The 12,500-nt window shown below is 33.1% G+C and overlaps 1 protein-coding gene across 2 annotated transcripts in view; it reads right to left on the reverse strand.

Moving 5' to 3' along the window:
- Positions 1-4,927: 4,927 nt before the first annotated feature.
- The window catches only part of LOC106067075 (uncharacterized), a 26,766-nt gene continuing 19,193 nt past the window's right edge, over positions 4,928-12,500 (reverse strand). For both annotated transcript variants that reach the window (XM_056042298.1, XM_056042297.1), the window contains exons 7-8: positions 11,262-11,430; positions 4,928-9,319 (exon numbers count right to left, since the gene is read on the reverse strand). In XM_056042298.1, coding sequence (XP_055898273.1) covers positions 9,122-9,319; positions 11,262-11,430 — 367 coding nt within the window. In that variant the 3' untranslated portion in view covers positions 4,928-9,121. The remainder of the gene's footprint in view (positions 9,320-11,261; positions 11,431-12,500) is intronic.

The raw sequence follows: 12,500 nt of genomic DNA on the forward strand, positions 1-12,500 counted from the left end.
TATTTTGTGAAGAACACTTGTCCATTAAATTTAGGATTTAATCTTGTGTAGTTAATCTCGTAAACATCTCGGTATCGTGTGGGCTTTACTATTGTCCATATAACACCCCCCTGAAACAATGAAGAATAAATGTTTATTTGATTTATAATTGTCACGGTCTCAGTTGGCATTGCCTGATTTAATTTACACCTTAGGTTAAGAGGTTGAAAGACACATGGAATTCCTGATGTAGAAAACAGGAAGTAGAATGAATAAAGTTGACTTTGAGTTCAGCCAAGTCAGTCAAGTGGTATCCTTTAGACCGGGCGGTCAAGTAGTATATTTTGGTCTGGGACGGACGGTAGCGACTTAGAAAAGTCGAGTAGTAAGTTTGAGTTAAGAAGTATCTTTTAGACAGTTGATGCCAGTGGTCTTTTTGAGACATGCATTTCTAGTAGTTATTCTGTATTATTCTGCACAGTGTTACCCGCTGAGATGCGGACGTGATTTGTAATCTACTCTGGAGAGTTTAACGTATTGGATATATTTGATACCGCTGTTATGCGGATATGATTGTTTATCATGGGCGTAGCCAGGATTTTTTTTCGTGGAGGGTTTTGAGGGGGGGATATTCCCCTCTCGACCTCCCCCCCCCCCGCGAAAAAAAAATTATATATATATATATATGTGTGTGTGTGTGTGTGTGTGTACCTAATTAATCTTTATTACATTCTGACCCTTTCGGAAGACGTTTATTGTTTATTGTAGACGCCCCGCCTTTGCTAGCAAGGGGGTCTGGGGGAGTTCGCAACGCTCCCCCAGCGCGGGGCGAAGCCCCGCCGCCGAGCACTATTTCTGGTATTGAAAGCCAACAAAATGCATATTCTGAGGTATCTACAGTGCATTATCTTGCTATTAAAAAGTTTTATTTCAAAAACCTAATGTGCTATTCTTACTGACTTTAAACCCTCTCGCGCCGTTCGGCGCATTTTCCGGCAAGCTGTTTCCGCAACTCTTATTTTGCGTAATTCATTTTGTCGGAAAACATGTCCCGCAAAACCTCATGCGACGCTCTGTCATAACCTTACTAAGGATTCAACTCCCAGTTCGGCATATGATTTCTTTGATTTAGACTCGATCTCTATGACTGACTCCTAAAATCTGTCTTAGCCATCTTTGTTGAGATACATTTAATGATTTTCAATTTCGGCAGAAGACTATTCACACTTAATTAATGGAGCCCAAGCCAATGGTAGAAATTTGTAACCTTTCTTAACTACGCTCTTGGAATTGCATACCTGTATTTCGCTTTAGATTTTATATCGAAAAAGAAAGTTTTTTCGTCAAATCATCTGTTGAGGGGTTTTAAACTAAAAAATCTATGGGTTTTTTTTTTTGTTTTGTTTTTAATTCAAAACCCCATTTAGCTACGATCATAGAATTTGGTGACTGTAGTTTGCTTTAAAATAATATTGAAGAGAGAGGTTTTCAACTCTAAACGCTCTGTAGGGGAATTTTAAACTCAAAACCATCTGGAGGGGTTTTAAACTTTAAAGAAAAAGCCATTTGGAGGAGGGGGATTTAAACTCAAAACCCCTTAGGCTACGCTCATAGATTTTATAGTGTGTAATTTGCTTTTTTTTTATATTGAAGAGGTACTTTTTAGCTTCAAACCCCAACTGGAAGGGGGAGGGGGGTTAAACTCAAAACCCTTTTGGCTACGCTCATAGAATTTTGAGTGTGTAATTTGCTATTTTTATATTGAAGATGGGGTTATCGTAAATTTTGGATGGGGTTTTAAAATCAAAATCTTCCTCAACTGTGCTGTTGGAATTTGGGGATTGTTGTTTGCATTTTTTTTTGTTTTGTTTTATAGAAGAGGGGGATTTAGCTGCAAAAACCTCTGGTAGGGGGTTTAAAATTCAAAACCCCCTGTAGGGGGTTTTAAACTCAAAGCCCCCTGGTAGAGGGATTTGTATCTCAAAACCCCCTGATAGGGGTTTTTAAAATCTCAAAAACCCTGGTAGGGGGATTTAAACTCAAAACCCCCTGGTAGAGAGTGTTTAACTCAAAACTGCCTCGGCTGTGCTGTGGTAAGTGATGATTTAGTATTAAAATCTCACCTAAAATAAACAAAATGAAAGCAAAAATCAGTCACTTAATTCCGCCCCCCCACCCTGCGGGGGGGGGGGGGGGATTTCATTTCGGGGGGGGGGGGGTTTGAACCCCAAGAACCACCCCCTGGCTACCCATGTTGTTTATTATAGACTTGTGTAACTAACAAGGAGTGCAGTATTATTATTATTGTTGTCAAATAAACTTTATATTTGTCTGCTGAAACGAACTTAAGTCAATCGGTAGTATCTGTGTTTGTCACGTGTCAAGAGAACTCCAGGAAGCACGAACCCAGCATTTTACGCATTCGCGACACATTAGTAGTGACCAGTCCCTCTATAGTCACACTATATCAACGCCAATGTCTCTTAACGTGCATTGACAATAATTTATGGAATCTCCAACTTTGAAGTATTATACTTTACTACTGATCTATAGTTATCCATTTGGTGTTTGTGTAAAATGCAAAAATTGTAAGAAAAATTCCTTATGGATATAAAAATTATTATAATTATTATTAAATGAAAAAAAAATTTTATCCTCGGTACACCTGGCCGAAAATAATATTTTATTTTATAATATTAAATAAAACTCCAGTAGGATCAACCTAACCTGTCACAAAAATCAAACCAAATAATCAAAATCTTGAAAAAATGTGTTTTACATCTATAAATTATTAAGGAAATAGTTTATCTTCTTACAGTTTAGGGGTGCATATTTATTTATTTTGTAAACTGTAGTATCACATTAAGAAGTGAATATGATGCGAACTGCATCGTGCATTATTGTCCAGTAGTAGGCCTGCTAGACCTTCATCTAATACTGATCATAATATTGGCCTATATCTAGGTCTAGTAATTTTAAGATTTAAAGTCATACGAATTCTATTTTAGATCTAGATTCTAGGTCTAGTCTAGATTCTAGTCTAGATTCTATATATAGCGTGGATTCTAGATTTAGTTGTAGATCTTGATCTAGACCTAGTATAGATTCTAGGTCTAGACCTAGTCTACATTCGATATCTAGACCTAATATAGATTCTAGGTCTACACTTTGTCTAGATTCTAGGTCTGGATCTAGTTTAGATTCTTGGTCTAGACCTAGTCTAGATACTAGGTCTAGACTACATCTAGAACTAGTCTAGAAATCTAGATCTAGTTTAACTCTAGATTCTAGATATATTCTAGATCTGTTCTAGCTTTAGATTCTGTATAGATTCTATATTGTAGAGCTATAGTCTAGTCCTATAAAGAAGATAGAGCGATTATGATCAGGATTAGTAGGCTTACTAGCGGGGAATAGTGCACTATGATGTTCGCATGGGAAACCAGTTATTTGTGCGGGCTAATTTTTTATATATTTCCCAGCCCGTCTTCTCCAATATAGTAATTGACATTGTTGGGGAGAGGTACGTATCTGGGAGCAGTAGCCTCACTAGGGGTGTGCGAAGGGTGCGGTCGCACGGGTGAAACCATTTGGGGATGACAACTAAGTCGAAAAAATTATATCTTAGCAAAAGCAGACACATCGGCAAAGAGAATTATACTTAAAGTGTATAAAAGAAACCTGTTCAGGGGATGTTAAGTCTGTTTCTAAATAAATGTAATTAACAGTGGGAGTTTTAAATAGAATTGACACTCTTTTTACATTTGAGTAAAAATCAATAATAGTATGTAATCAGGTCACTGTATTTGTTCAACAAAAAGAACTAACTAGCAATAGTGTTTATTGGAACACATTTGAAGAAAGTTGATGGGAATGGATGACACCCTGAGATACTGCACCAGGTGCCACCGACACTGTCTGGGAGGTTTCCATTCTGTTTTTAGGTGATCAGTTGGATCTCTACTATACTTTTTAGATGATCAGTTGGATATCTACACTACTTTTTAGGTGATCAGTTTGATCTCTACTATACTTTTTAGGTGATCAGTTGGATCTCTACTATACTTTTTAGATGATCAGTTGGATATCTACACTACTTTTTAGGTGATCAGTTTGATCTCTACTATACTTTTTAGATGATCAGTTGGATCTCTACACTACTTTTTAGGTGATCAGTTTGATCTCTACTATACTTTTTAGATGATCAGTTGGATCTCTACTATACTTTTTAGATGATCAGTTGGATCTCTACTATACTTTTTAGGTGATCAGTTTGATCTCTACACTACTTTTTAGGTGATCAGTTTGATCTCTACTATACTTTTTAGATGATCAGTTGGATATCTACACTACTTTTTAGGTGATCAGTTTGATCTCTACTATACTTTTTAGGTGATCAGTTGGATCTCTACTCTACTTTTTAGATGATCAGTTGGATATCTACACTACTTTTTAGGTGATCAGTTGGATCTCTACTATACTTATTCCAAAACGCCAAATGATTTTTTTTTACATTTTTATTAATTTAAACGATCAAAACAAGACTATGGCGTAAATATTCCTGGTCCATTGGTCCATTGGACCGCCTTTATAATCTTTTATTTTCTCTGTTTAAATTATCGTCAGAAATTCAAACACCAAAACTGAAGGGCCAAATATTGTTTCCCGTTATATCATCTCACTCTGTCTGTCTGGTACAAATCTTGTACACGTTTTTTTCTCCCACTTCCCATTCTCAGATCAAGTTGAAATGTGGACATTTATTCATTGTTGATGACAACGGATAGGATGTGATATGATAATGTATCAAATAAATGAAAACTCGTATCAATACAATTGATTAATAATACTAACTTCTGCTCGTTGTGGAATCTTCCAATACACTTCGTAACACATTTGTTTTATGTTTAGTAATGAAAATGTGTAAGAATACTATTAAACTTTAAAATCTAAAAACAAATATCTTTATTAAATGTTTGGCAAGTGTCAATTACTACAAATACAAAAAATAAATAAAATCTCTACTAACATTCAAAGCTAATCTTAAACAAAATAATTAGACATATTTGTTTGTATATCATGTAAGTATCATAGGCATATAAAAAAAAAGTAACATCTGCATATGACTTTTGGCTGATTTTCCTTTTCCACTTCTCAAACGAATTTGTACAATGTCTAAATAGTTACTTTATAAAACAAAATACAAAGGCACTCAAAATCTTTAAAAGAGGAAACGCTATCAACAAACATCCCTGACCTGACCTGACCAGCTCTGACCTGACCTGATCTGCTACTGACATCTGAGTCAGCACACCTTTCATGAACACCTACGTTACAATTCATTTCTTCTCTAAGCTCACAACTAATAATCAAACTGAAAAAAAAACAAGATTACAAAGAGGCGGCCCCCGTGGGAGACGGATCCCTGTCGGATCAGCATATTCGCTGGTCGAATTCGAGCAGGGTATGAAACCGAGACCTTAGAGATAATCAGTCCTGCGCACTAACCGCACGACCAGGCATTGCTCTTAATCTAATGACAAACTGATTACAAACTAATAGCCTATTAATGATAATATACCTACACATTACGGAATGACAACTACCGGATATGTAGAATATGTCAGAAGAGCGATTTTAGATAATCTTTTGGTATTAAGTATTTTCATTTAAATGGAACTAGAATGAGAATGTAGATCTACTTAAATTAAGCTACTAATTTAGCACTCTCAATATCTATATCTACTAGATCTAGATCTAAAATATATATATTTGGGATAATGTAAATGTAATTTAGATAAGATTTATAAAAAAAAAACTAGATAATCAATTAATAGATTAATTGCAATATGAAATATTAAAAAGTAGATTAGTTTTAGTATTTTATAACATGGCAATATTGACATATTGACATTCTAGACTTAAGAAATAAAAATCTACACGTTAAACCTAGAAATTAAAATTATAGATCTTGATTTAGTCTAAATCATGGCTGTCTGGTAGTGCGGTTTGCGCGCTGGACTGTCGTTTGGATTCATCGATGGTCCCAGGTTCAAACCTTGCCCGCTCCCATCCCTCGTCGTCCTGTGGGAGGTTTGGACTACAACTCTAAAGGAACATCCCAAACATGTAACATAGCAAACATTCTAAACTAGACCAAGAAATTCTTGATGTAGATTCTAGAATAATTTTAATTAGAACTTAAATCTAAATCTAGTTTTAATAAAAATCTAGCTCTAGGATACGAACAAATTCTAGATCTAGTCTAAAAAATCTAGCTCTAGTGTAAAAAAAAATCTAGATCTAGTGTAAAAAATCTAGATATCTAAATCTAGCTATTATTTATTTTTAAAATGCGAGTCACATTACGAGGTTTAATAAACATTACTATACCGAGTTGTTTTAGCATTTCATTTAAAGAATTTATTCCATATGACGTCAAAGGAAAAGAATCCACTACGTCACACGGCCTAGTTAGACTAAAAAATATCATCTATACGAGCAGCTTGTTGAGGGTTCATAGACATTGGTGCAGCGAGGGATTGCTTTTAGCATTTCATTTAAAGAATTAACTCCATATGACGTCAAAGGAAAAGAATCCACTACGTCACACGTCCTAGTTAGACTAAAAATGTCATCTATACGAGCAGCTTCTCGAGGGATCATAGACATTGGTGCACCGAGTTTGTTCTTTTAGCTTTTTATTTGATGGGCTAGTTAGACTAAATATGTATAAATAAAAAAATAAATAAATAAATAAATAAATAAATAAATAAAAAAAAAAAAAATATATATATATATATATATATATATATATATATATATATATATATATATATATATATATATATATATAAGAATTAAAGACGCATTTTTCTTGTTTTGTCTGTCAGTTTGTCTGTTCTTCTTGTTAATAGCGAGAAAAAAAAAGACTAAAAGCTAATGAAAATCTGATTAAAATTTAATTTTACTTTTAAGTTTCTATAATAGATTGTTCCGGATGTTTATATATTTATAGTGAGAGAAAATAAGAATTCCAGATTAATCAAATACCGTTAAATAAATTTGTTGGATGGTCTGTTATGAAAATTAGATGTACCATAGCCTTATGGAGAGATTTTCAATCCATACTTTGGTGTTAGGAAGTTATTTCCTTAAAAATCGGAGCATGACATTAACGAAAATTAGATTTTCTAACGTTTTAGCTAGAAAATAAAATATACTGTAAGAGAGAAGTGCGATTTTACATAAATAGAGTTAAAAAATTTTTCTTAAGAAATCCGGAATAACCAATTTTCGTAAATGAGAAAATTATTTGTTTATTTTATTAGAAGAGGGATTTCAAACATTTATTAGCGTTATAAAGTTCGGATCATTTTTGGCGACGATTTGTAAGAAAATTAAGGTAATGTAGGTCGATTTCTTTTTTTAAACAAAATCCGGAACATTCTTTACCGCTTAAACAGCTTTTATTATGTTTCGGCAAGAAAATTAACTGTAAAATAAGTCTAAAAATTGATATTCAATAATCGTTTCTTGTAAATTACTTTCTTATTTTAAAATCCTGAACAACCTATTGTCGATATTTTTGAAAAAAATAAAATTATTTGACATAAATTTGTTTTAAGTTAAAAATTTGAAACCATTGATATTGATAAATAAACTATAGTGACGTAGTGTCAAAGAATATAAATGTAATATTGGTCAATTATGCAATTTCAAACAATCATTTGACATAATTTATTTTTTATAAAACAATATCCGGAACAACTTTATAGTTAATGAAATATAAATCAATATAAATATTTTTATTTTGCATTTATATGAGATTTAGATTTAAAAAGCGGAACAATATATTAAAGATCACGTGTTTCTTGCAACGTTTAAGAATGGAAATAAAATCTAATATAAGTTAGAAGAGCAAAGAAATATTCATTGGCATTGATTAGCTTTTCACAAAACGTCACGAACAATCTATTATAGATACTTAAAACTATTGCAATATTTCTGAATAAAAAAATTAAAGGTTAAATCAGATTTACAATAGCGTATGAATGAATTTGTAAATCTAATCGTGACGGACAGACCAATCAACAGACAAAACGCACAAAATAAGCTTCTTTTATTTGGATGGGGGCACTAAACAAAAAAATAAATAAAATCTGATTTTTTTCAAAAGTTTAAGGAACTATTTTGGTACTTTTGCGAGTTTTGACGTTACGCTACTGTACGAAAGTCGCTGCATAAAAGTCCATTTTAAAAAATGTGCGTGATATTTACATACAAAGTGCATTATTAGCCTTTATAAACAAACAGAAATGTTTTCTTTTAATTTTAGCAGCTAATGACCAGAAAAAACATCTTTAACTATTATTTATATTTGTTGTAAACATTTCCTGTACATTTTAGAAATATATTTGACTTAGTGATACTCAAAATACACAAAAAATTGTACATCTTTCTTAGCATATTGTAACATTGCCTCCCTTGCATTTACGTAATTGTTTTAGAATTGGTGTATTTTTATGAAAAAATCGCTTGCATAATTAACTTTATAAATTAAACGTTTTGCTTTTAGAAAACCAAAAGTAGCCGTTGCACCTAAACTTTTGAAGCCGCATTTAATGATGAAATAATATTTTTCATATCTCTTTCAGTTTTCGAGATCTTAGTGCGAGAGACGGACAGACGGACATTTTGCACAAACCTAATAGAGGCTTTTCCCCCTTACGTCGGCTGGACGAAACAATATGTAACTTTAACATGTTAGCACCTATTTTTTATTTTTTATATATTAAAACAAAATTCTTTTTTCTTTTCTATGGCCTCCAGTTTTGAATTGACTGTGGATATTTCCATAAAAATAAGAAGAAACCTTAGCATTCTATATGGTCGCAACGATGTCGAGCAGTTTCTTTCCTATCAACACAAGGTAGATGTATCCAAAGGAACATAAGGTAATAACACAGGTTACATTCAGTTCTGCCAGAGTGAAGCATCGTTTTCTCAAAGCAGCTTAAAGTGCACAAGCTCCTGATTTTTCCTCAGTGTTGACTCTCGAACCAATAACATAGTATTTATAGGGTTCCATATAAATATCAATTAAAACGTACTGATCATTGCTCTGCATTAAAAAATAAAGTCAATCGATATCACGAAGACATTCCTTTAGATTTTGTCTCTGTGCGTAGTCCAGGTGAGCAGACAGATCAGAGATGACAATGATTCGCGAGTCTTCCAGGACATCATACAAGGAGCCTGGGATGTTGTACAACTGAGTTTGTTGGGCCAATAGGACAACACGTTTTTCATTGGCTGGGCTCACAGAATGACTGGCATACTGAAATGACAATTAGATAGAAGTATAAATGACTAAGTGACCTACTAAATCAACAAATAAATGAATCACTGGTACACTGAATAAAAAGGTTAAATGAATGCATATTTAATTAACATTCAAATAAACGAATGACTGAATCAACAAAGACAATACATGAATAACAATTAGTTAATTATTTGTAATTAATGTCACGAGTCGAGACTGTGACCTATTTCAACTTTTTTTTTCTAGAAGCCCAGGTCAAGTCAGAGTTGACCAGAGTAAACAAGTTAATTATAGTCATCCAATCACAGAAAGAGAAAAATAGCATACGTCAGCTTCTAGAAGTTCACAGTTAATAAAATAATTTGGGGAGAAGTTTCTATGATTCTGAAAAGTACGATTGAGAAAAGTATAAATTAGGGGAAAGTAGTTAGTCGGGGACCTCGCATTGTAACGATTCTTGATAGTATCGGTATTATGTTTAGACACTTGCGAGTTCATTGGTTTAAGCTATACTCGTTGAAGTTGTTGCATCTTTAAATTTTTTATTCTGTGAATATATTTAAGTCAAGTTGTTATTGAATTGAGACGTTACTTATATGTGTAATTTGAAGAAGTCAATAAAAGAAGTTAAAAGATAACACAGATGTTTCTTTAGTGTATTATCAAATTATTCATAAAATCTCCGGCCATTGACGATTCTGTTTGATCAATAATAAATATAACAAGGATTACCAAGAAAGAAAGAAACAGAAATCGTCAATTTTACAATTATTTAATTCATTAGTTGTAGTTAATTAATTTTGTTTTAAATGAAATATGTCTTATTCGGCGTCTGGCTACCCATGACAATAATCACAATAATACTTAGAATTAGATTGTTAATTAACGTTTAAACATTTTAAACTATAACCTTCTATTTTTATAAGGAATTAAATAGCTAAGTGGAAAACCACGCCATCCTTTCATTTTAGAGCTCAAATATCTTTATTTCATTTTTAAATTGCGCTCTGAAAAGGCGGCACAGAAACCTTCACCCAGACGGTCAGTAAACCCCCCCCCCCCCCATTTTCCAAATTAATAGTAAAAAAAAAGCGTTAAAAAATTTCAAATAAAATGACAAACACACACACACACACACACATTTACTTGACAAATTTCAATAGTGCTCTTGGATTGCACTCCAAAAGATAAGGTCTACTGATAAACCCAAATAGTTTAATCCAGATTAATTAATGCTCTTTCACTCAATACAAGCGAGGCTTCTTTTTTTTAAGTAATTTTTTTTTATCCTTAACCTGTCTTTAATATGAATGTAATTATTTGTCACTCTCCTTTGTGGAGACAGCTTGCCGCCCAATGCGCCGAACGGCGCGGGAGGACCTACGTTTAAGTCTAAGTTTAGTAATTTGTCATTGTCATGGACTACAAATATTTACATCAGTTGTCTACTGATCTGATCAGTGTCTGATTGGTCGTGAAATAACAACCAGATATATTTTGTACTCATTCAAAGCTGCACGAATTAAACCGTTTGTTTGTTCTGTATCTAAAGTTTTAAATAAAACGTGGATTATGTTTTGTTTGGGAATTAGAGGATCACTGACCTACATGTACAATATAATATGTTAAAATTCTTAATTTACCTTTGAAAGCTAAAACTATTCACTATACCACTACCGATAAATAACAGCAAATATAAACAAGCTTGATAAAAATAACTACAATATATTCCAATAAATGATTGTAATATTATTCTTAATTAATATTTTAATGTATCAACAGAAAATTTAAACTTATTTTTTCGAAAAGTAAATAAAAAAAAATATTTCATGACAGTTTCCAATTAGCCCTGATTGCACCGAGTAAGTATTGTAATAACAAACATCTTTCTTCAGCCAATTGAGACTTTTAGCCTGTATGTAACTAAGAGCATAAATACCAAGTAACAGAGACTGACCTTCATGACAATGTCCGAGAGGTCGTAGTGGTTCAAAAATCTATGTGTTATAACTAAGATTATCCTCCAACTATCTCTCATGGCCTCAAACATCTGTTGGTCAGTGTAGCCAGAACCCAGGTCACGATGATGGACAAAGGTAGAGAAATTGAGATCCTCTTCCAAATACCTTCAAAGTGTTAAAAAAAAGTTTGTCATGAAATAAAAAAAATTACAATGGCGTATATCAGTTTATTAAAGAGTTTATATCGGTGGCGTCACTAGAGGGTGCTGAAGGTGCGGGCCGCACCGGGTGACACCCACCAGGACGTGAATTTCAAGTGCAACTTTTAAAATTAAAAATAAAAATGATTACCTCTAATTGCTCTCAACATGTCCCAAAATTTCTTCATTTAATTCTATTATACTTTTAATCTTCCTATTATGAGATAAAAATATGTATTTTAGACGTCAGGAGAAATAGTTTTTGAAGCTCAGAAATGTAGAAAAACGATTGGCGCCCGGATCTTCTTATCTACATTCCACGTCTCGAAGCGTAGGTGGCCGCTAGGACAATGATTGTATTGAGTAAGTGGATTTAATCTCCAGGCTAATCGATTTGTTTCTTCAGATAGGGTATACCTTTTGAAAGACGGCTCCTGCTTGCAACACCAACATTATGATATGCATGTCCATCGCTTGAGATAACACTGCCTAAATAGGTGAACTTTTATATTTATTCAAAATCGTTATGACCAGGGCCGCCGCTACCTATTGTTCAATGTGTGCATTGCACGCAGGCGGCCGAATTTAGGGGGCGGCCAAATCATTATTCCAAGTTATCTTTTTTTTTTTTTAAATTTTTAGGTTAATTAAAAAAATTACTTAAATATTTTAATGTTTTATATAAATCCTAATAATTCAATTATCCTTTAAAAACAAAAAAAAAAAAAAAAAAAAGATATTCGTACATGGAAGTTATTTTAAAAACTTATTAAAACAAAATTGAGCGGCGTGCGAAAGATTCCCGCGGGTTTTTCTATAGGCGCCTACTCCTTTCGGACATTGAATATTCGCGGATTGTTTGTAATATGTTTTGAATGACGCTTACAGAAGCAGATAAGTCAACACATTTGTTTCTTTTTCTTTTTAGTATCTACTTACTACATATGAATATTATTGTTTAGTACAATACCCCGCCTTGCAAGCAGATCTATTCATTATAAAGTCAATTCATTTGTATGTTAAGAAATGGCCGTT

The sequence above is a fragment of the Biomphalaria glabrata genome, chromosome 9 (genome assembly GCF_947242115.1).
Source record: "Biomphalaria glabrata chromosome 9, xgBioGlab47.1, whole genome shotgun sequence".
Classification (NCBI taxonomy): Eukaryota; Metazoa; Mollusca; class Gastropoda; family Planorbidae; genus Biomphalaria; species Biomphalaria glabrata.